This window comes from Dunckerocampus dactyliophorus, chromosome 5, assembly GCF_027744805.1.
Source record: "Dunckerocampus dactyliophorus isolate RoL2022-P2 chromosome 5, RoL_Ddac_1.1, whole genome shotgun sequence".
NCBI lineage: Eukaryota > Metazoa > Chordata > Actinopteri > Syngnathiformes > Syngnathidae > Dunckerocampus > Dunckerocampus dactyliophorus.
Window position 1 is genome coordinate 14,398,720 of NC_072823.1, and position 24,949 is coordinate 14,423,668.

Here is a 24,949-nt window from a genome sequence, read left to right on the forward strand (position 1 = left end):
CCTAAATGTGTGTAATTCACACAATGTGCTTCAAAGACACCCACCTCTCACGTAGATAGTTCGGGCTTTTGGCCGAGCGGTCAGCGCTCTCGTCCCCCATTACGAAGGACTTGTATTCGAGCTCCGGAGCGGCCAGTGTGAAGCATGGGGTTCACATACAAGAAGTTATACCGAAATAATTTTTTCGGTGTAATTTTTGCATTAGGATAATTAGCTGTGTTCGTTGATTGGTTGAGATACCTCACATGACTCCAATCCGGTGTGTGGTGTTTTTTCTGAATTTTATATTACCAAGTATGTTTCCTTGCCTGTTACATTGAGGTGTAGGGTGCAAATAGAATTTCATTATTTCATTTTTTTTTATATGTTTGTCTCTTTGTTTGGGTCACAATGGACCCATTCCCCAATGACAGAATAGAGTCCTGTTCATCTAATTTTAACATTTTACAACGTAAAAGGCAGATAAGGCAGAAAGCACCAAATAAGCAACACAAGAGGAAAAGTCTTTGTAGCGTCTGAGTCATGATGAAAGAATCAAACATGGTACAGTCCAGTCCACACACTATGATTTCTTTTTTTCCCCTTAATGTTTAAGTTGAAATATGCCGCTTTTGATATCTCTCTGTTTTGGCTTCACAATAGATTTCAACTAATTTATTCAGCTTGTTCTTATCAGAGTGCACACTGCTGATTGCAGAATAATATGATTGTATAAACAAACACAAAAAATGTAACTTTTGTGTCTGTGCTCTAATTCTATTCTTGTTGCAATAGAACTGTACCTAAAAAGTGCACCTTGAAATTGTAGCCCAATCCCAACTCCCTCGCTCATGGACATGTATTAGTTTCCATTGTGGAACGCAATTAGTGACATAACAAGATGACAATAAACCACAAGCATGCAAAGTGATTGAACATGTCTGGCATGATTTACAGCATTGTAATAGTGGCAGGTGTTAAATGAAGGCTCTTTTCCAGAGCAACAACAACTTGTGTGACAACAAAAGAGAGTTTTGTAACAACTAGGAAGAATGACTAGTGCAAAGGAACCCACACGTGCTTTGGTATTAACGTAGTTCATCAGTGCTCTTCACTTGTGGTCTGTGACGGTCACAGAGATGGTCTGCGGACAAATGGTGAGGGGGTAGGAGCCACTGCCCTCCTCATAGATGCCAGGATGAAAGTAAGGGAAGATTCTCTCAGTGAACTTGTCTTTAAAGGTGTATATCGTCTTTGAATCTGCAGCATTGATGAAGACCACTTTCCCTTTGTCGTAGTCCAGCTCCACAGTAATCCTCTCAAGCTTCTGCTTCAAGTCCAGCTTGGTGCGAGGTGAGGTCTGAGCCCACATGGCGTCCCCCATAATCCCACCAATGATCCAGACGCCTTCAGAAGGCTCGAGGAACAAGGCCCCCTTCCTTTGGATGGACTCCCGGGCCACCCCGATATACCAGTCTTTACCCCGTGTTACGTCTACAGTCCAGCTGTGTTTTCCAGAAACAAAACCGGTGGCTCCCAGGACACACACACTACCTGTGCAGCGTTCTGGGTTGTTAGGGAGCATCTGCTGGCTGCTGTACTGCACACAGCTCAGCTCGTCTGAGAGCTCCAAGTTGGCATGGGCCGTATTTGGATCCAAAGTGATGGGAACTGGAAGAGATATACATCAGTTCATTATTTCGATTTTGACTTAATATCCTGTTCGGGGTCACGGGTGAGCAGGAGCCTATCCCAGCTGACTTTGGGCAAGAGGGGGGTACACCTTGGACTGGTCTACCATAACACTAACACTAAACCAACCCTAGCCCAAGCCCTAATTCCAACCCTAACTTTAATCAAAACCCTAACAAAACCCCTAACCCTAAACTTAACCACAAACCTAACAAAAACCCCTAACACTAATACTAAACCTAACTCTTAAACCCAACCACATCCCTAGCCCCAACCCTAGCCTCAACTAAAACTCTAATCAAAACCCTACCCCAACCCTAACACAAGTCTCCCAAACAAAATCTAAAGCCCTAAATCAAACCCCATCCCTAAACCAAAACCCTAACACTAAATACAACCCTTATCCCCAACCCCATCTCTAACCCTAACCAAAATCCCAACCAACATCAATCCTAACCCATAAACCTAAACCAATCCCAACCCTAACCAAATCCAAAAGCTGAATCTTAACCCCAAATGGAACCTAAACCCCAACCCTAAACCTAACCCCAACTGTAAACTGTGTCATGTCCACTCACCCCTTTTGACAACGTCCTCCATCTTCCTCCACACTTTAAACTTGAGAGATCCCAGATGACTTGCAGAGTTAATCAGGATGTCTCGTATAATTTCTGGCTCCCCGATGTTGCATTTAAGCCTACAAACACATTGCAGATGATGACAGTGTCGTTTCATGGAGGACAAAACTGTTATCATGAAAATTTGGACAACAACACTTACTTTTTCTTTTTATCTTTGTATTCCTACAGACAAAGAAAATATGAATTAAAAGTAGAACCAGACTGAAGATTCAAAGAAGGTATTTGTGTCGTGTACCATCAGGAAGGGTAAATCAGCGCCTTGGAGTTTTGTCTCAATGTCACTGATGGTAGAAGAAAGGTTCTTGATCTGCTTCTCCATGTACTCCAGCTTGAGACTCATAACTTTCACCTTCACATCTTCCTCCTGTTTGAGTACCTGAAGTCTGGCGTCTTCCTCCTCAAAAAGGAACAAGTGCAACCTCTGAAACTCTTCCTTGATGGCTCTGTGGTTTGCTTCTGCTTGGCTCTGGAAGGTTAGCACAGCTGCTTAGACACACCAGAACAAAAAGAAAAAAAAACATCTTAATTGAACGTCTTCATTTAAACCTGGATGAATTTTCGGGTTCCTTCCCAGGTTTCTTTTGTCTTGGTCAGAGTCTGGAGCTTTTTCTTCAGCAACTCCAGCCTGACTGCAATGTTTTCCTGGTATATTCACACTATATTAGTCTTTGTCTTGAAAGTCACTGTTAAGAGTGATAGATTTGAAACTCTTTGGTACCTTTTTCTGCTTGGCGGCTTCCTCCAGCGGGCAGCACCTGTGGATTTTATGTTGTTTGGACGTTTGGCACAGTAGACAGATGGGCTCCTCATCATTCTGACAGAAAATACTGAGCTTCTCATTGTGTATTTTGCAAAGTTCTCCATTTTTCCTGCTCTGCTCCAGGTGGTATTGGTCTGCGGCAATCTTCAGCGGTAAATTAATGGGAGGCCTTTTGGGAGTAGACACGACACAACACACTGGACATTCTTGACATCCTTTCCATTCCCAGAACTTCTGCAGGCAAACTTTACAAAGGTTATGTCCACACTGGAGGAGAACGGGTAAGCAGTAGATTCCGGTGCACTGTGGACAAATGAGGTCCTCTCTGCTGAATACATGTGCTGCCATCTGATTGAAGAGAATGGCGAATGTGCCAAGTGTTGCTCTGTCCTGCTCTTCAGGTGCAGTGAGTGCTCACGCTTCGTGCCACCACACTCGCAGCAGCTACAGTAAATGCTGGCGAACTTGTTAGACTGGTTAAATGCACATTTTCCTGTCAGGCACACGTAAGCTGGCCTGCCTGTGAAGCATGTTTTCTTCATATGTGTAATTTGTAATGCAAATAATTTCCCTCGTTTATCGCGGTTAACTGGTTCCAGACCCGACTGTGATAAGTGAATTTCCACAAGTATGATTAAATATTAATAAATGTAATATTTTCGTAGTTAGAACATAAAAACCTGTTTATGTCCTTCGAAATGCCATTATTACAGCCCTCTCGACATGAAATAGCACCCCTATAGTCAGTCACCTTTACACTTTACACGTATTACCCAATACAGTCGACATATAGTCAAACTTGCCCACCTCAAACATATCCACGCAACCCAGTTTTCCTTTTTGGGAAAAAAACTACACATCGAGAAAAAGAGCGTTTGTCCCGACAGTCAACACTCAGTGAGACGTTTGGTCGGCAAAGGTAAATACAAACAGAGTAGCGCAAAATGGTGTGCATTCACAGACAGTTATCACAAAACAAATGCTGCACTTTATTACAATGAAAAGCCAGCATTTCGAGGAATGCTGCAAAACATCTGAGAGAAAGTATGAATTGCCTTTGAGAACATACAGTACATGTCACATGTCAATAGTAATTCCACAACTTGTGACATATTCAATAAAACATTGCATTATTATGATATATTATTATTTCTTATTATACAGTATATCATCATAACATTGTTGGTCTCAAAAATGTTGACAATAATATTTTAACATCAATTTATGGGACAATAAATATTTCCAAACGCACCTATAGAGATGTAATATAAAAATTATTATTACACACACTAAAGTCTATTAACACATTTTTATTTAAAAAAACACACACACACAAATAAACAACGTGCACAATATACGGTACCTTCCTTGGCAGATGATGTACCTGTGGCAGCTGTAGCGCTGGAGTTGCCTGCCCATTCTGTAAATAAGGGAAAAGTAAATCTATTATTATTACCTCTGCCAAGCGCAGCCAAGAAGTTATGTTTTTTTTTAATGTCGTTTATTTGTTTGTTTGTTTATGTTCAAAGTAACTGGAAAAGTTCTGAATGGATTTGGATGGATTTTTTGGGAATTGTCGGAATTGGGATACGGAAGAACTCATTAAATTTTGGGGTTGATCCGGGGTTATCACTGTCTGGATCCAGGGAGTTTTAAAAATATTCTTTAACATTGTGAGATAGGACCATTTTTGCCATTTGCGTATAACTCCACAAAAAATAGTCAGAGCACTTGGAAAAATAGTACAGGACAAGTGTCCAACAGGTTCTACAAAATATCAAATACTGATCACAATATGGGGGGGAACTATGGCATATGGCGGAGATCTGCGCTCTCCGAGTGCTTTTCTAGTTATTACCATTATTATATGATGATGATTATTATCATACTCACAAACACACACACATGCACACACACACTAACTTTACTCCTGTAAAAACAAAACATGTTACAGTGTTTCCTTGTTTTTAATATGGAATGATTTATTCTCAAAATTAACCGGCTTTATGTCAGCCTTTCTGTCTCACCCGATGCATTTGCTCGAATTCAGAAGCAGCATAGGCATAATGAAGTAGCAGGGGTCCTACACCGCAGAAACCCCACAGAAACAATAACATGTGTGTCGGGTGTTCGAGCCCACCACGGCGTGAGCTGAAAAAGGCAGGTTACATTCACACACTACTCACTGTCGCAGATAGCGCCCAACAACATGTAGGCCTGTTTTTACAGGAGTAACTTCGCTAACACTGAGGGTTGGGCGTCGTTTCAATTTGAACGATTCTGGTTCCGATTTCCATTCCGGTTACTAACGAGTCTCGATTTGGATGCTTTTAAGAGTAAGAGTCATAAAAGTTTGCATGGTTTAAATGAGGGCACTATCCTTTTGGATGAATTGTGTGAACTTCTCCATGAATTCTTTAATGATATGAACTTATTTTTATCAACTTTACTATGAATTTCTCACAGGGTTATTTTGAACCAGTACATAAATATCAAAGCAGCTAGCATATCCTGTAACCGTGGGTTACAATGGCACGAGTCAGACATCATTTATTGTTTGACTTGAATTTCGTACTTTGTCAAGTGCATGCATGTGTTGTTGGTATGACAATAAAGAATCCTCGAAGCCTTCCCTGATTCTGACTTCTTCTGACGTAGCGCATCAAAGACGCGGTACTGTGTTATTTCCACCACGTGAATCCGGAGGTGTTTAATCATGTTGACCCTCTTTTGCCCGATATCATTGTGTTGCAAATGTTGCACTAAGCTGACCACTCTTTCTTATGATGGTAAGCCAATCTTTTTAGCCGCTTCCGCTTTGTTGTTGCTCGCCCGCCTTTTTTTCGTTGGTGTTCACGGCTATTTCTGTCGGTCGACAAAAAAAAGCATCGGAACTGGTAATCAAAATTGGAAAAATGTGAACAATCCCGGGAGAATTAGTCCCGGTTCCCATCGATGCTCGAGACTGGAGGCCCAACCCTACTAAACCAATCTTGTGCCAAGTTCCAACAAAAAACATATTTGTTCTGGAATGAGTATGGCTCTGCCCTGGAGGGTGTGGTCAAGTTGTAAACGTTGTCTCACAGTTCACTGCATCCTGGGTTGGAATACAAGTAAACTTGGAATACAAGTAAACAAGTAAACCATAGTTTCATTTTTGTCCAGTTTTTTTTTTTCAACAAAGCCCATTGAGTTTTAGACATGTAGTGTTTTGTCCACGATGGTTGCTAAGATGTTGGCCATATAACTTGCAATATTGCAAGTTGCTGAGTTAATGCTGCTGACAATGGGTCTGAGGTTCTAAGACAACCTCCACAGTCCAGTTGCGATCAATTTAATGCCCTGACAAATACAATGACCTGGATGAATGACAATATTGACAGGTTGAAAATAATCTGTAGGCATTGTTTGAAACTAGATGTTTGTCCAAGGGTTTATAGTTTCATCAAAAGGACTGTTGATTATCCAAATATCCAATCAGCTGTGTGTCCTGCACCTCATAGAAAGAGCCTGCCTTTTCCAGACCCAACAGAATCCTTCCCTAGTCATTCAGATAATGAGCAAGAGTAAGTGATGATGAGCATGGCGAAGAGTTCCATCAGGACATTGCGGTTACGTAGAAATGCAAACTATCAGGGTAAATGGAATCCCTCTATGCTTGCACACTAGTGTTAGGTCCTGACAAGAGTCAATCCCACTGCTGTGTACATGAGACCAGCCAAAAGGCTGTAGTGGTCGTAGTTGGATCATCATTCTCATTGATGTTAGAATACTGGAATGATTTTGTACAAATCACACTTAAGGTCAGATTAGAAACTGCATAACGGGTGTTCCATATTGTAGATGCAGAATAGAAAGGCAAGTTGGCGCAGGCAGACATAAACGTATACATACCGGACCAGAAAGGTTGTCACTCATATCGAGCTCATCAGTTACATATCATTAGGACAGAACAGCCCTACACACTTCACAATTCATCTCGTTAAGTGCTTCTTAACGTGAGCTACTGTAACGTAACTCAAAATCCATTCTTAGCTTTTCATGATCTTGACTGCATATGTGGTGATGTTAACTTTGTGATGCAACTACAGGAAATAAACGAGGTATGCTGCCAACCTTTCATTTAGATTTTGAGATGATAAAATTCCCCCACAAATGTTACCGTGACGTCACAGTTCTGAAAAGATGCAATATGTTACTGTTATGCTTGGAAAGTTATCCACAACACCATCAATTCATACCCTACCTTAACATATTTGAGTTATTTTTAAATGCATATTCAAGAATTAATGAGAAAATGAACATTTTTATAACAATTAAGTATAAAAAAACAATATGCCAAACTTTAAGTCTCAAGTGCTTTGAATTTAGACACACAATAGTACACAAAAGAACAAAAAAACTATAGATAAGTTCAATTCAATGATTCAATTATTTCTCGACTGCTTGGTGCTCTTTGTCTTTCTTCTTGTCTCAGTTTCCTCCAGAGAAAGCAGTTTTTTCTTGAGCTTGGCATCCACACCAGCAGCTCTTCTGTTCCTGGCAGATCGCTGCTGACCACGACGTTGACTCCTGGAACTCTCCGCTGAGGTTGATGTTTCCTCTTGATCCTTGTGCCTGTCTTTTAACAACTTTTTTCTGTCCCAAATTAGCACTGTTACACCTGTCAGTCAAAAGAATGTGGTTTGGAAGAGCCTCAAGCCAGAAAAACAATCACAAAAATTGTTATTTTGATCAACTCACCCGTTCCAGAGCCAATCACTTCTCCCATTGGATTGAATTTGTTAATCTGTCAAGACAGATTTACAGTACATGTTTGTACATTTCCAACATCATACACTTAACAAAAATACAAACGCAACACTTTTGTTTTTTTTGTCCCTTCTAGAAATTTTATATGTATGTACACAAAAGGCCTATTGCTCTCAGATATTGCTCACAACACTAAATTGGGTTGGGGTCCGAACACCAGTCAGTATCTGGTGTGACCACCAATTGCCATGTACGCAGATCGGAGTACCATGACAAAACCCACGCACGCACGGGGAGAACATGTAAACTCCGCACAGGCATGCCCAAGTGGAGATTCAAACCCGATCTCCTGACTGTGTGGCACAACATGCTAACCACTCGGCCACCGTGCGGCCCTAGTAGGACAGGTCACCGCTCGCAAAAAACAACAGATACATGCACTATAGGATTTGTAACCCTGTTATTTTTTAAATAAAATACTGGCGCCTATTTCCAAAATGTATATGCATTTACATAAAATCCGATGTAGTTATTTACATTTTTTTTTAAGTATTTTTTTTTATCATGCACCTGAAATCTTCCGTGGCCGGTTCGGCCCCGCCCACGGCCCGGTGTTTGGGGACTCTTACTTTGATGTTTAAAGCTTGTGTTTGTGTTTTAAGATTCCTCATATGTAAATAAGCTCACTGGTGTCATATCAAATGTCATGTAAATGTATCCTTTACTCACAGATTTGATTCCAGCGACTATGGGATCCTGCAGCTGACAGACAAGCTCCGCGGTGTTAGAATCAAAGATGTCAATGGTCCTCTGGTCTCCGAGGAAAACCCTGTCGTCAGGGTAACGACCCACCACTATGAGGTCATAGACAGGATGCCATGTGGCCTGCAAAGACAAAACAAGTTTGATTTGATACACAAAAGTTCAAGACAGCTTAGTGCTAACATCTGAGTAGATGTCACTGTGCTAAGTCAAACAACCTTGATGGGTGTGAGATGCTGAAACTGTCTGTGTGGATGCTGGATGATGTGCTGAGGTTTGGACCAATCACAGGAAGAATAGACACGAATCTGGTCGTACTGATCAGTTGTGAGCAACTTGGAACCGTCCAGGGGGTTGAAATAGGCTGTCAGGATACAACAGAAACTGAATCATCACCTCAAAATGTGGTGGAACAAGCTGCCATGTAAACCAAGCAGTAATTTCTCATTCTGTCGCAAACAGTGAAAGAAAGTGAATCTGTCCACTGGTGGTTTAAGAAGTGAAAACGACACCTGAGTTGACGGCCTTCTCGTGAGGCATGTCATGGAGGAAGCTCTTCTTGTCCTTCATGTTCCTCAGGTCCCATAGCTTCACCGTGTGGTCCACGGACGCTGTCGCCAGCAGCCAATCACAGCGAGGGTTGAACTCAGCGTGGCTCACTTTGGCTTTGTGTAACTTGTCACAGAAAATCTGAAATATTGACAATAATTATGTGAACCAATTCTGATGACATTTATTATACTGTTAAAAAAAGGACCATGCACCTTTTGCCCATCCAAACCCAGAAGTAAGAGCTGTCCAACATTGTCTCCAGTCACAAGCATCTGTCTGCTGACGGACACATCTACACAGCAGTACCAGTAACTGGAAGGACAACATTGCAGACATAGAACTTTTAAAAACTGGATGGCATATTTTCGTAACACTCATATATACAGATACTCATTAAATTACTTGCTAGGAACACTAGACACAACATGAGATTCACTGTATAATAACAGTCAAGACAAGAGATGTGTAAAAACAAAACAAAACAAAAAAATTACATTTACAAAAAAGATGAAACGTACATCTCCCACGTCTGTCGCTGACCGATGGATTGTTGGCAGAGCGCCAAGCATTATTTTAACGTATCACATGCGGAATCATATCTATGAGGAAGGAGGTTTATCCGTCATGTCATAAAAATGTAGAACTTCAAAAGCGACATTTCGCACCTCTTCTCTCAAAAGTGGAGCAAACAAGTGAGGGATATAAAAGATTTTTCTCACATTTAGTGGTAAACAGCATCTAGGGACACCTATTACTGTTAGAACATAATTCAAAAGTCACTTTTGCATCATAGGGGACCTTTAAAGAAACGTACAACACATGAAAAATCTCCCCAACCTTTGAGGAATTAAGAAATACACACAAGATCAAATGTCTCTCATCTGTCTTTGCACTTTTCCTCACCAAACATTGTGGTGACCGTGTCCACAGTCTCCAGTTCGAGATAGAATGGTGGCTGGGTGGCCCTCAAAGCTCTGCATGGTCAGTGTTCCCTCACCAGAGGCCACATAAACTCTGGAGTGGTCCATGGGGCAAAACTTCATCCCTCCAATGAAGTCTCCAGCACCATTCTGTGCACACAAACACACATGCAGGCGTTTCATCGGGCACTTGTTATTAAAAGATGACAATGACTGGATTAACCCTTGTTCTGACAAAGAACCATATTTGGTAACTAACAATGAATGCACTATATTCAAGATTCAAGAGTTTTATTGTCATATGCATAGTAAAACAGGCAGTTATACTATGCAATGAAATTCTTATTCTGTTCATTCTCCCAAGAAAAGCAAGAAAACACAAGAAAAAGAATAAGAACATAAGAAACATATATACCAATGAATGTGTTGCTATTAAGCATTATAAGCAATGATGTATTCATTATACCAATCAGGACCAGCTGAGAAGAAGACTGATGACTAACAGATCAGACCGACAACCTCTGGACTGTGTCCTTACTTTAGTGTGTCTGAGAAGGCAAACACTGTTAGAGTCCTTCCATTGAAATCACGAAGTACTGTGGTACCCCCCATAGATGACGTGAAAAGCTGACTGGGGTTTAACGGGTTAAACTTCATATCGGTAACTGAGTCTCCAGCACCCATCTGAGCAGAGAACCAGCAGCAGGCTGTCAATCAATCCACAGTCTAATAACAACAATAGTTATGCCAATAATAACAATAATCTGTGAAAGCATGCTTACCCCTTGTATGAACATCTTCCTGGCAGGGAGCTCATAGTCCCACAGATTAATGTCACCACCTTTGGATGCCACGGCCAGCGTGGTGGAATGAGTGGGATGCCACTCCAAGGAGGTGATTCTGCGGTCAAAGGGGCTGGTGGCTGCATGAAAAAGGTACGATGAAAGAGAGCGGACAAACGGCTCCTGGAGACACTGAAAAGAACCAAAATTGGGATGTTGTTAGAGATGAGGAATGATCCACTCTGTTGTGGGAGTAGAGCTGCAAACAGGCCTTATCTTCAACAGAGCGATAACACGCGTCAAGACTTTTCTCTTGGAACAAAAGCAGCCTGTTTTTCTTTAATTACCTTCACACACATACACATACATTTATGATGAGTCATCTTCCCTGTCTCCTGGCCGGAACAGGACGCTCAGTTCTCTAGCCAAGAGTTGCCTGAAATCAGATCGGGCCAATACGCCGATAAACAGTTAACAGGAAGCTTCCTGAGCATTGGGACTGCCTCTTGATGTGAACTCAGTTTCACACCAGATACCGTTTGGACCTCCCAATATGACAGTGGATGGGCTGACCGATCTCTCCAGCACTGGCATTGCAATTGCTTGTAACGACTCCTTTTTAATATTAAACTTGACTTCTGACTCATAGCCTTATTCTGACAGGTGGTACAACAAAATAGCCTGAATGGGCAGTGCCCTGATAAAGGGCCAGCCCTAACAATGGTGCATATGGAAACATACACGCATGTTAAAATAGCCGCTTTTTCTACCCATCCATTATTTTTGATACCACTTGTCACGGGTGAGCTGAAGCCTATCACAACTGGCCCTGGACTGGTCACCCCCAGTCAATAACAGGTCACATAATCAACCATTCACAGCTAAAGACAGTTTAAAGCCTCCAATTAACCTAAAATGCATGTGTTTAGAATGTGGGAGGAAGCCAGAGTAATCAAAGAAAACCCACGCAAGCACAGGAAGAACATTGAGATGTTCCAACGATGATTCAAACCCCAAACTCTTGACTGTGAGGCTGACATATGAACCACTCCTGTACTTCACTGTGCTGACCCAGCTTTAAATAATGTAAAATTAATGATACCTTTAATCTACATTCAAATTCAAAATGGACTTGAAGGGATAGTTTGGATTTTTTGACATGAAGTTGTATGACATCCCCATCAGCATTGTAGTCCAATAACAGCGACTTACCCTCCACTTGGTCTCCTAAACCCAGTTCTGATCAGATTTCTGTGATGAAGAACGTAGTTCCGCTTAGTTGCTGGGGACAAATAAAGAGTTTGGCTTCTAAAAACAATATGCGTTCAAAAGACTAAAACATTTGCATCACAAAAATGCCTTCTCAAAAACTCAAACCTCACAAAACGCTCTGCGTTGTATCTGTCTCCCGCCGTGTCCCTGCGCACTGTCGCTTGTGTGTTCATGTGAAGGGGATGAAGACACTCGCATCTTCTTCCGCTGTGGAACGCATATGTAAACAAGATGGCCGCGGCAAATGTATTAATCTTTTGAACGCATATTGTTTTGAGAAGCCAAAGTCATTTGTAATTGTAATTGTAATTGTAATTGTCCCCAGCAACTAAGTGGAACTACGTTCTTCATCGCGGAAATCTGACCAAACCTGGACTTAGGGGACCAAGTGGGGGGTAAGTCGCTGTTATTGGACTACAATGCTGATGGGGATGTCATACAACTTCATGTCAAAAAATCCAAACTATACCTTTAATGATACAACAGAGACTTAAAGGAATACAAAGACGTCTCACTTTAAATGAAAGTAACAAGTTTCATCCCTAAATCGATGGACAGTCATGACAAACAGCTCTTAGCACACCATCAGTCATACCTGTCTCATCTGAGAGTGAAGACTTTGTCCCAGAGTGTTCTTGTAGATGTAGTGCAGTATGCTTCCATGTGCTCTTTTGCTCTGGAATGCTGTGGACTTGACAGCAGAACCTGCAAACAAACCCACGTTACTCACAGTCCAGAAATACCTGGCCTGCACAATGGCGTCGCAAACCTGTTTCTGCATCTTTCTTGTCTCGTAGCTTTTTTGAAAGAGTTGCACCAGAGTTCTCTCCAGCCCGTTTCTTCACCGGAGCTTTTCTGGATTCAGGGGCGTGCGACTTCGAAAGCTTCCTTTTCATGTCTACCGTTAAAAAAAGACGCTGACTTGACACGGTCACAAAGAAAACATGACGCATTTATATATGTCACACTTGCATCATAACCACTGACAGCTCACCTGTGATGTTTAGCGTTTGGCGTAGCAGTTTAAGAAGAAACCAGAGGCGTTTGCATAACACCACTCACATGTCACTTCTCTTCAATGGCTGTTTTGTAACATGTGGGCTTCCGTGATTGAACAATAGATGGCAGTGTTGGGCCATGAACAAATAAAAGTCTGTTAGTGTTATAAGCAGTAGGAAACAGAGGTGTCTAAGTATATTAGTGCGTTCTTTGTAGAAAGGCGCTTTATGAAAGTAAGTACATTTGTATTTATTTACAGCGCAGCCTTGACACATCCAATATGGCGGCGACGTTGACGTACGACTCAACGCTCGATGCGTCGTCTATCTATGTCTGGTTATAAGCATAACGCATTTAAAGTTTAGCTAGAAGAGGTCATAAACGCAATGTATTTAAAACAGGTAATACAATGTTGAAAACACACAACTTAATGTTTAAGCTTCACTGATTTCTGTACTTCTGTATAATTAAACACGTACAACGAATATTATATAAAATGATAAGAGTTAAACTTGGTGAAATTTCAACCAGATTTTAGTGAAAACGTTCTTTCATTTGTTTTCTTTCTTTTCTTGGGAGAATGAACAGAATAAGATTTTCATTGCATGGTATAACTGCTGTTGTACTATGCACATGACAATAAAACTCTCTTGAATCTCTCTTGAATCTCTTGAAATGTTACGCTTCCGTGCTTTCTGGTGACGTAATTTCCCAAACAGGAAGCGGAATAATGTCATCACAACAAATTACTCCGATTGGCTGAGACTGGCTCATTTTGAAAACTGTCCTCTTGTTTGAACACGGGCGAGGGAGAAGCGAAATTCGGCGAGAACGTTAAACAGGGTGCAAGCCAAAATGACCAGACACGCGTAAGTAAAGAACGAATGAATTCATTTCAATCGTATTTTCTTAGAGGAAAGTAATGTTGGTAATTGGCGTGGTATTAAAGATGATGGAGGTTCACCACTTTAGTTGATGCTGTTACCCGCCGTCTAACTACCCTATGGCTTTGTTTTCCTCTTTGCCGACTAGCAATGATGTTCATTTGAGAATATTTCTTTCAGGAGAGGCAAAAGGCCCCACCGACCGCATCAGAAAAAAACCTCTAGCAACGAGAAAGACCCGGTTGGGGTCAGTTTTTAAATAGTCGTTTGTCTTTAACGTTCGAAATCCGCGGTACCGTAGCAACCATGTTTATTTCCCCCAGGTATACTGCCGTGTGCGACCTCTTGGAGCAGAAAATGAGGAGTGTTGCATTGATGTGATCAGCAGTACTACCATCCAACTGCATGCACCTGAAGGCTTCAAAACAAACCGTAATGGAGAGTACAAAGAGGTGAGAATTTGCAGTCAGGAATATCCTATACGGTTTAGCTGCAGAAATAAATCAGATCTATATAATTGTGAATTTCTGATCATGATAACAGTGGACCTCAAAGTAGGAGCAATCAGTTGACTTCAGTAGCTTCAGAAACTAGATGATGCAATGTAGAACGTAAAATGTACAACGAATGTCAGAATAGTTTGGAAGCTCAGCTGAAGGTATTTTAGAAGAAAAAAATTAACACTATGTTAAATTGATTAAACTCACAACCTCCAGATTAAGACCCAAAGTACTCAAAAAGATGAGCAATACAGCTTTGGAAAACTCAGCAGAATGGGACTAGTAGTAGTACTAATTTCCCATTGTTCACGTAATTCCCAGAAGGCGTTGCTGCAATTTTACAGCTTTAAATAGTTAATATTATGTGTTTAATGTTATATAATTAGCTTTTTGTCATTCCACGTGTATTGGTAGATGCCCTGAGTGTATTTATTTACTTCATGTTGATGTTATTTCTTCTGTTCATCGGACACCATGACTGTGCTCATGCCATTTCATGCCCATTCATTTTCAATAGGAATTTTTTTCACAGAAAATATGAAATGTGTGAATATTTTGAAAAATCTGAATCGGTAGTACATTTGTCCAATTTTGATGTTGGATTTGTTTGAATTGGTTAAGAAATGGAGGAGGAGCTGGCAGACAAAAATGAGGCAGAATAAGAAGAGGAGAAAAAAATAGATGAAAAATGGTGCACACAATGAATGAGTTGGGGTTTAAAACATGCCTCTTTTGGAGTTTACGTAAACATTTGTTCAATCTTCTTTGACTAACAGACACAGTACTCTTTCAAGAAAGTATTTGGAGTGTTAGTATCTCAACCTGAGCTGTTCGAGAGTGTTGCCAGACCTCTCGTTGATGACCTCATCCGTGGAAAAAATGGTAAGGACACTGGTTATCGTCACATTCTCAATATGCTTTTCTCTATTTGTTGCTGTTACCTTTTAGGCTCAATCCAACGTTGAAGTGAATGGAGCAGTTGATTGTCTTTAATTGTTATTGCAGGCCTACTCTTTACATATGGAGTGACAGGAAGTGGAAAGACATTCACCATGACTGGCTCTCCTGGCCTGGGTGGACTTCTGCCTCGCTCCCTTGACATGATCTTTAACAGCATTGGGTCCTACCAGGCCAAAAGATATGTAAGGAACATTGGCTACTTTTGCAAACATCTTAATTGATAGCAATGATCATAAATATAACTCTGATTCTTTAGGTTTTCAAGACTGATGATAAAAATGGCATTGAAGTCCAGAATGAAGTTGATGCCCTGCTGGAGCGGCAAAGGAGAGACAATGCATGCGTTTCAAAATTAGCCTCATCAGCCAGGTACATACAAATGCTCTCCATTCATACATGTGCATGTGTACACGTTTGTTAATTTGTTCGATTATCAGCTCAACACACAGACACACACTGCACACGTACATCTGTGCACCCCAAATGTAACTGTAGTGGCGTGATCACATTACAGTCATTTACACTGTGTGGATGTTTTTGCTCCTGCCCCTCCAAAGCTGCAAACCTACGGAATCGCTGGAAACCTGCTTCTAGGTAAATTCCGTTTATTAATATGGAGTTTTCTACTTGGACTTTAGACAGAAGATTGATCCGGAAATTGCTGATATGATTACTCCGGAAGAGGCCTGTAAAATTGACGAGGTGGACGAGGACAGCAGCTACAGCGTCTTCGTGTCCTACATTGAAATCTACAACAACTACATCTATGATCTTCTGGAAGAACATCAAGAGGATGCAATCAGGCCAAAGTAAGTTCCCGGACTTAAAAGATATTAGATTTATAATAATCTGTCAACATTTTCAGACATTTACTCCAGAAACAGAGTAGTTGGAAATCAAGTTATTCTATTTTCTTCTTACTAGGTGGAATGGTGGGGGTACACCTGTGCGCCAGAATACTGAGTTCATGTACGTGACCAGTGAGCACCTTATGCAACCTACAGGGCAACTTCATACTTATTTAGCCAATCCTTCTAAATGCATTAGTATGCATATACAGTATATATTGAATAAATAAGTATTCCATTACAACATTACAATTTGTTGCACGTAAGTGCGCAGAGTATACCTTTTAAGACTTTGCTGTTTATCTATTATTGTGCTCGTACAACCTATGCTCATCAGTCACTTCATTACGTACACTAGCTTTCTCTAAATATAGAGATCATGTTTTTTTTCTTGCTCAATACAGTAACCAAAATATTAGAAACAGCCCTCATGATACAATGTAGTTGTACAACATTGCAAACCTCACCCACAATAATAAACATACCTCTCCGATAGCATACACACTTTGATATCCACTCCTTATCAAAATTTTAGGACAAGTTGAGAAACTGGAAGAATTTAAATTTTGCACTATTGGATCTTAAGGAGGTTTAAGTAGAGCTTCAAAATGAAGAAATGGGAGTGAGAAAAAAAGCAATTAAGTAAGTAAGCAATTTATTGCAAACAACCATTAAAATGAAATAGGCTGTTCATTCGCTGATCAAAAGACCATAGGTAAAAAAAAAAAAAAAAAAAAAAAGCAGCTAAAATGGAAATCATATGTTCAAAAAACAATGAGTAGTTTAATTATTCTTGTTTAACACCCCAAAAATTGAGTTTGGCATGCTTGCTGCCAGTGTTCCCAGGAGGCTAGTGGGAATGTTGCTCCAGGTGGTGACGATGTTTTCACAGAGGGCATCCATCCACTGTCTCAAACTGACTTAAGATCCAACAGTGCAAAATGTAAATGTTTACAATTTTTCAACTGGTCTTAAAGTTTTGATTAGGTGTGTACAGTACTGTAGCTCTAGAACATGCAGGTGTCTCTAATCTTGTGGCTGCTCAGTACTGGTAGTCAGGTTGTGTACACTGTCCAGAAGGATTGGCAATACAATTCCAACATCATATGTGATCTATACATCTCCAGCGATGGCAGCAAAGTTGATGTTGCCAGTCAGAATGCGGCCCTCGGTGGAAACATTTTAGACACCCCTGCCCTAAACTATACGTCACATGAAATCTGATATTTTTAGAGGCTCACATTTTTTGTTCCCTGATGCAGGCCGCCCCAGTCCAGGATTCTCAGGGAGGATCAGAACCACAACATGTATGTTGCTGGTTGCATGGAGGTGGAAGTAAAGTCTGCTGAGGAGGCTTTTCAAGTGTTTTGGAGAGGTGAGTTGTGGAAATGTAAAGGTTAAGCCTTTCTGTGCTGATGAGCTTAGATTTGACTGACTTGGTATTGCTGGCCTCTGGGTCGACTCTGACCAGGAAATGACTTTACTTAATTTTCTCTCTGAGCAGACCATGTTTTTCATATACTGTATTTTGGGAAGTTATCTCTATTAGTAAAGAGTATGTTGGTTGACGTCATTCCAGGACAGAAGAGGAGAAAGGTGGCAAACACCCGACTAAATCGAGAGTCAAGCCGCTCCCACAGCGTGTTCATCATCAAACTGGCCCAGGCCCCTTTGGATGCAGATGGCGATACCATCCTACAGGTGACTTGAAACTAAAGCAACATTTGTGAGACTGGATTAATAGCTGGTTTTATTTTTAATCTTCTTTTGTCATTCCAACTTGTTTGAATGAGAAGAACCAGGTGGCTGTCAGTCAGCTGTGTCTGGTGGACTTGGCGGGAAGTGAGCGAACAGGCAGGACAGGGGCAGAGGGCACTCGTATACGCGAAGCAGGTCGGAAATGTGACACTCACCTTATTCTTACATTAATTTATGTATGATTTAATGGCGTGTTGCCTTGCAGGAAACATCAATCAGTCCCTGCTGAACCTGCGGACGTGTATCGAGGTCCTGCGAGAGAACCAGATGTGCGGCACGAACCGGGTTGGTGTTGCCCAGCGCTTTACTCATCCACTTTAGTCCACAATGTGACTGACTGTTTAATATTTCTCTTTTTAGATGGTCCCCTACAGAGACTCCAAAGTCACACATCTTTTCAAAAACTACTTTGACGGAGAAGGCAAAGTCAAAATGATTGTCTGCGTTAACCCAAAAGCTGACGACTACGAGGAAACTTTGGTGAGCTTAGTGTGCATTACATCTGTTGTCATTACAATGCGAGTTCCTCCTTGAGAAACACTGAATTTTCTGTCATTGTCCAGCTGGTAATGCGCTTCGCAGAGATGACACAGGAAGTGGAGGTGGCTCGGCCAGTGGACAGACCCATCTGTGGGTTCACGCCAGGCCGCCGCCATAGAAACCAGGCCTTTAAAGATGAGCTGTCACGCAAGTTGGAGGAGCGTGGTGGTCCGATATACAGAGGTAGCCTTGTGTAAATACATTACATGTGCAGCCATAAGTGTACAGCTGTACTAACATTAGTAGATGTAAACTGTATACACTAACTGCTAACATGCTATCAACTGGCAAGATAGTAACTAAAGTGCTAAGGCAGTTCAATAATATTGTTAGATAATTCTATGTAAATACATGCAATTTGACATCAGTAAATTAACTAAAATGCTAACATTTAGCATGGTAGCACCTAGCAGGTCTGCACTTGATAATGAAAGCACCAATTCTCTAATGTCAATGTAGGCAGTTTAATGAGGATAGCGGCAGTTAGCATGCTAGCACATAAGAGTGCTAAGTATCAAAAGTGTGAAGTGTTCTGAATTACGTGAGCATTTTGATGTTGAAATTGTTTAAATCGGTTCAGAAATGTGGAAGTAGTTCAAATTCTGAAGGTTAAAGGGAATTAGTGTAACAGAAAACGAGGAATTATGAGAAAACCAGGGATTTTGGTGTTGTAGAAACTGATATCCATTATGTCCTGAATAAACTGAGCATTTTGATGTTTGAAATTGAGAAAAGGGGACATTCAACAAATTTTCCATTCATTTCAATGGTAAATTTTTGTTTCAAAATTGCAAAACTCCTCACATTGTCTAATGGCTACAGAAAAAATGAAAAATTTGGACTGACAGCTACTTGGGCAGACCTCCAGGCTTTAAGTTGTGTAGCGAAGTACGTATTTGTTAGTCTTTATTTTAACAATGCTGTCATCCGTGAAGTGGTGGGCACATAAAGGGGGGGCCGAGGAGGCGGGCCTACCACACACACGTAAACAAGATGGCAAGGCAACCTGGCAGGGATCAGACAGGCAACGGGCGACACGCTCCACGCAGCAAACAAAAGTTAATATATCGGTTACACATTCACCAATATCGATTAATTGGTAGAACGTCATAATTGGCGTCGGGCTCTAGTTTGCAGCAATATCATTAGAATGTGCTAGTGAGGTCATATTTATGTCACACAATATAAACACCTTATTTTTCTTGTGTGTTTTCCCCCCATAGATGTACCTGTTGTATTAAACCCAGCGTTACATAGCTTCCCTCCTCTCCCGACGTCTGAGGTTACAGACGCTCATGATGATATCACTCTGCCCAGGCTGATTGAAGCTCTACAGAACAGACAAAGGATCAGACGGAGCATGTTAGAAGATTACAACAAAGCAGGTGCCTCACGTTTGACCTTATCCCCTCTGTTAATCGAGAACCTCCTTGATCCCTCTTTGTTGTCTTCTAGCCAACACGATGACGTCTCTGCTCCATGAGCTCGACAGCAATGCTAATTCCAAAGAGAATTACATTCATGAACAGAACAGCAAACTCTTGGAGAAGGAGAACATTATTCAAAACAACAAGGCAGAGATTGTGAGACTGGAAAAAAAAACAAAGATGCTTGAACACAAGGTGTGTTGATGACCGAACTTTGTGCGGTGTTTGTGGCTCAGACTGTGACATTTCTCAAAGTATTCCTCTCTCTTCCATCCTAGATCGACATCCTTCAGAAAACGACAAAAATCTATGAGGATGACAAGCGTTCCCTGCAGCACGAGCTGGAAACGAGAGAACAAAGGCTGCAGAGGGAGCTGTCTGACAAGAGACGCATGGAGCAGCGCATGCACGGCGCAGTCACAGACACGCAGCACAAGTGGGAAAAAGAATGTGTAAGTGTCCCTCCTTGAAAACTAATTTGGAAAAGTGAGCCCTCCCATTTTGGTAACTGATCTCGAGCATCCCCTCTCCCTTTGCAGGAGCGTCGTGTGAATGCAATGCAGCAGCAGATGCAGAACAAACTGTGGGTGAAGGACGAGAAGCTGAAGCAGCTTAAAGCCATCGTGACTGAGAGCAAGACACCAGGTCGCCCTGAGCCTCCACCCCGTCAGACACAACCTAAGAGGCCGTCTCGAGAGGAGCGCCTTCCTACCCCCGCAAAGAGATCCGCCTCACCCTCACCTGGTCCGGTACGCTATGATGTGATTACTCTTATATTAAACCCTTAGTTGGCAGAAATGAAATGAACTGAAACTACTCAGAATGTAGATACAGGATCAAGTCTTTGGATTAGCCCAACCTTGTACACCTTGGTAGATGTCCACCTCAGGCATATGCCATATTTATGCCAATAACATTCATGCTACATATACAAAAATAAGCCATGACAATGTCATATAATCTTGCATTGTAAACAAATGTGGAAAAGAATCCTGGATGACTGATACTGAAAATGTTATGGATTTTTGTTGGACCCTTGCTCAGCCACTGCACAATATTTTAATATTCTAATTTTGCTGGCTGTAGTCTTAATATACAACTCAAGTAAGCATGGCTATTAGCAGGCCTGCATTGATCCAGGCTTTGGCAGCAGACATTGCTATAAAAGAGTATTGGAACATGTATTTCTTTTAATTATGGAGTATCACAGTAGAACAGGAGTGTCCAAACTTTTTCCACTGTCCACCGAATGCCGCATACTGACAAATCAAAGTGTGGGGTGCCACGTATGTATTTATTACGCATAGATATTTATATAAATATTTATATATACAGTCAAACCTGTCTATAGCGGCCACTGAAGGGAAATGACAAAAGCGGCCGCTATAGACAGGTTGGTGGGCATTTTGAATTTGTGCGCACACATATTAACATGTATTTACAAAAAGACTGGAGCAAAACCAAGAGACATAGGGGAAAACGCTCTGCTGACACATAAACAGGTAGGTAAATCTAGGTAACAGCTCCGGTGAGGAAACTAGTAATATCAACAACAATGAACCAGCGCCACACAGTCGTGCAGTAAAAGGCGCTGGCCTTTTATCCGCCACAAATGTTAATTGACCGCAGCTGAGAGGCCACCAGGCATGAAGTGGCTGCCTCTTCCTCCCCGGAGAAGGCACAGCCCGCCAAATAAGAGCGCTCCTGTGCAGCAGAACGTCACAAATTTCCATCTTTGATTTTTTTAAAAGCAAGAAATAAAAATTTGCGTGAACGAGCCCAAGGATATATGTACAGGATACGCGTGAAGCAGTCATGAATGGGTGTGTGCGTGAACAATTGAGTGCGGAGGAGGTGCGAAGATCGTCGTAAACTAACAATACCATCGCTCCTTTCTTATTGAATGGGCTTCTAATCTCTAATTAGTTGGCAATAAAGTGATATTTTAGATGTTTTATTCAGGTTTTTTGGCTATTTTAGAATCTATTCACGGCATTGCAAAGTGGGAAGATTACCGTTTTGGCCGTCATTGAATCTTTTCAGGGCGGCATTGCAAAGTAAGAAGACGGCTTTTTTATGTCAAACTAGGACTCAGTAATTAAAGTCTACACACGACGGCTTCATTGATTTAAAAAAACGAAACTTTTTCGTGCATTAAGCTTTTGCTTGAGTCGGCATTTTGGCCGCTATATGCGGTCAGATATTGACCAAGGGATACAAAATGGGTGACCGCTGGCCGCGTTAGACAGGCGACCGCTACACACAGGGCCTACAACACGTAAATTTTCCGCGGGGGATTTTGTCAGTGGCCGCTATAGGCAGGTGACCGTTCTATACAGGTGACCGCTAAGACAGGTTTGACTGTACTTTGTAAATATGTTTATATTTAAGGCAAAGTAATTTTTGTTTTTTGGGGGGGGGTCGGGTCGGGTCCCCCCCAATTTTATTTCAACCCGTGTCACGGATGAGCCACGAGCTGCAAATGGCCCCCATGCTGCACTTTGGACACCCCTGTCTTAGAATGAAACTAACCCACTGGTGTTTCTCTCCTATGTGATGGAACTAGACATCAACACCGGTTCGTCCCCTGCACCGACGATCCCGCTCGGCAGGTGGAGAGAAGTGGGTGGACCACAAGCCCGCCTCCAGCCTGGACTTGGGAACGGTGATGCAGCCCGTCATTCCTAACGCCGTCCAAGTGTCAGCCCCCAGTGAGAAGGTGCTGTCCAAGTGTGATCGCTACGTGTTAACGCACCAGGAGATCGCCTCCGATGGGGAGATACAGACCAAACTTGTTAAGGTATCCTTAGATCCTATAGAAACAGATACTCCTAAACATTGCTCACTTCCATAATTGCCATGTGGGTTGACCCTGCTACATGTTTGTGTATGTTTAGGGCAACGTGATGAAGACCAGAGGAGGAGGACAAGCTGTCCAATTCACTGACATCGAGGTTCTCAAACAGCGGCTCACCGCAGCCCCAGGGTGTTGTCTCTTTGTCAATTCTGAACTACTGAACTTAAAGACGTTTTGAGGTTTTAACAAGGTGTCACTTGAAATTTGTCTCCAAAGCCTGAAGAGGAAATCTTCAGAAGGCACTAGCGGAGACCATCAAGATGGAGCTGTTACTGATGTGGAGACAAGGGTATGATAAATGACAATCAGATTAATTCTTAATTAATTAAAATGCTATATCCCAATTAATGATAAATGTGATTGTACATCATACATAAAACCACCTAGACAAGATAAAGCTGCACGATGTGAGCAGGCTTTTAGTTGTAATAGAGATACATCTCATTTACTGCAAACGTTTTCCTCACACATTTATCCCGTGTGTGTGTGTGTGAGCCCAGCAGGGGAAGTAAGTATTTAGGTTTAAAAAGTTATGGTAAGTTTTGTAGATGATTACAGCCATGCACCTCCAACTGCATAAATAGTAATAGTAAACGTAATCTATAAGTAGTGGTTTTGTTGCACAACTGGGTCTCAGCGTGTCATTTCTTTACAGTGCTCTGTAGCTATGGAGATGAGGGCTGGTACCACCTTGGGACCAAGCTTGGAACATCATTGCGTCACCAAGTAAGCTGCTGTTTATAGGTTGTTTTTTTTAAATGCACAATTGCAAGACTAACCAGTTTATTCTTACCTATTATATTTATATTTTCAGACGCAGGAAACCCTGAACACAGTGGGCTCTCTATTCTCACCTGACTGTTGTGCAATAGTCCAACTTTTCTTGTTATTTAGTTATATTTAACATGCTTTTAAATATGCAAGTGTGTACCCTCAACTCCCACCAAAGCTGTTTATAAAATATTTTATATGTTGTGTATGAACAAACAGAATGTGTGCTATCTGGGTCAGTCAAAGATAGTGGGGCCATGTTAAATGTGTGTAAATTAGATGTAAACATTCTAATGGAGTGTATTGTTCTGCAATATTGTCTACCACATGTGTTTTTCTTTTTCTTTTTTTCCCTACTTTTGGCCGGAGTAGTTCTGAAAAATCCATTTAATGTGGTACTGATAAATTGAACACTCCAGTTGTGCATTGATGAATACAAGCACTAGCTTGCCTGGTGCAGTACACCTACGCACCACTGGATGGCAGCACAAGACCACAGTTTATTAGGGACAAAGCAGGTTTGCGCTTACGTACACTACAGTATATGTCAGAGATTTTGCAATAGTTGTAATAAGCATATAATGTGTTCTTTTTAATTTATATCGATAATATACATCGTTGGATAAAGTGGGTAGTAGATACTTGTTTACAATGGTAATAATTGATCTGGATACCAATCATCACATACACCTGAACCAAATGCGGGTTTACTGATTTAAAAAAAGAAGAAAAAAAAGTTACCTATTTGAACCATTGTGTGAGCATGTGCTGATGCTCATTCCAGCGTTCTAGAGACAGTTGAAATCTCATCTGGCTGAGTTTCAATTGGAAGGCACTGAAGAGTGACTAACATGGAGCCTCTTGGCGAAGGTCAAGAGCCCAGAGCAACCAGCAGCCATTAAATTCACTCCTATGAGATTCTGAGTGGTTTGCTTTTTGACCAGGCAGCTCGATGTGGTGCTGCACCGCACTATTATGGTGTGCAAACCCTCCAAGCCAAGTGGCAGGAGCATCATAGAAATGTTATTACATTTGTGCCCCTAATCAGCATTACAATTTTCAAAAGAGACTCTTGAGGAGAATCACTGTGAGCTGCACACAGGGGTCTGCAATAAGCATGCACACTTAAAATACTGCCATGTGACTGGCAACCGCACCGAGCTGCACCGCGCCTCTTGCCCAAAGTAAGCTGGGATAGGTATGGTAATTGGATTTAAAAACTGCAATTGACGTGCAAGTTTTCTGCCAAAATGAAAAGAAAAACCATGCATTTAGCAACAAAATTAAGGAGTA

At 41.5% G+C, this 24,949-nt stretch overlaps 3 protein-coding genes and 1 non-coding gene across 6 annotated transcripts; 2 read left to right on the forward strand and 2 right to left on the reverse strand.

The window, feature by feature from the left end:
- Positions 1-566: 566 nt before the first annotated feature.
- Positions 567-3,466, reverse strand: LOC129181921 (zinc-binding protein A33-like). Its single transcript, XM_054777697.1, has 6 exons — positions 3,031-3,466; positions 2,859-2,954; positions 2,548-2,778; positions 2,452-2,474; positions 2,250-2,368; positions 567-1,650 (listed from the first exon to the last, which is right to left on the reverse strand). Exons 1-6 carry the CDS (start codon positions 3,418-3,420, stop codon positions 1,091-1,093), a joined length of 1,419 nt encoding a protein of 472 aa, XP_054633672.1. The 5' UTR covers positions 3,421-3,466; the 3' UTR covers positions 567-1,090.
- Positions 3,467-4,294: 828 nt separating this feature from the next.
- On the reverse strand, positions 4,295-13,237 carry ddb2 (damage-specific DNA binding protein 2). Of its 2 annotated transcripts, none has more exons than XM_054777694.1 (11): positions 13,107-13,237; positions 12,882-13,010; positions 12,708-12,817; positions 10,841-11,032; positions 10,042-10,208; positions 9,351-9,450; positions 9,099-9,276; positions 8,805-8,950; positions 8,554-8,709; positions 7,816-7,861; positions 4,295-7,735 (listed from the first exon to the last, which is right to left on the reverse strand). In XM_054777694.1, the coding sequence occupies exons 2-11, from the start codon at positions 13,006-13,008 to the stop codon at positions 7,500-7,502; spliced, it is 1,458 nt and encodes a 485-aa protein (XP_054633669.1). In that variant the 5' UTR covers positions 13,009-13,010; positions 13,107-13,237; the 3' UTR covers positions 4,295-7,499. The 2 variants fall into 2 exon arrangements, with proteins under 2 accessions (XP_054633669.1, XP_054633670.1); XM_054777695.1 differs by having other exon boundaries at positions 12,882-13,029; positions 13,107-13,186.
- A 632-nt stretch (positions 13,238-13,869) lies between these two features.
- kif23 (kinesin family member 23) lies at positions 13,870-24,514 on the forward strand. 2 transcript variants are annotated; one of them, XM_054776540.1, is made up of 23 exons: positions 13,870-13,980; positions 14,176-14,242; positions 14,319-14,447; positions 15,272-15,377; positions 15,501-15,637; positions 15,712-15,824; positions 16,094-16,264; positions 16,380-16,424; positions 17,566-17,678; positions 17,883-18,004; positions 18,100-18,196; positions 18,267-18,346; positions 18,422-18,541; positions 18,625-18,784; positions 19,825-19,986; positions 20,057-20,223; positions 20,307-20,480; positions 20,568-20,777; positions 22,595-22,828; positions 22,926-23,014; positions 23,102-23,174; positions 23,541-23,611; positions 23,700-24,514. In XM_054776540.1, exons 1-23 carry the CDS (start codon positions 13,967-13,969, stop codon positions 23,713-23,715), a joined length of 2,670 nt encoding a protein of 889 aa, XP_054632515.1. In that variant the 5' UTR covers positions 13,870-13,966; the 3' UTR covers positions 23,716-24,514. The 2 variants fall into 2 exon arrangements, with proteins under 2 accessions (XP_054632515.1, XP_054632516.1); XM_054776541.1 differs by lacking the exon at positions 16,380-16,424.
- LOC129182038 (Z30 small nucleolar RNA) lies at positions 17,711-17,807 on the forward strand. Its single transcript, XR_008570566.1, has one exon. It is a non-coding gene; the product is annotated as a Z30 small nucleolar RNA (small nucleolar RNA).
- Positions 24,515-24,949: the final 435 nt, after the last annotated feature.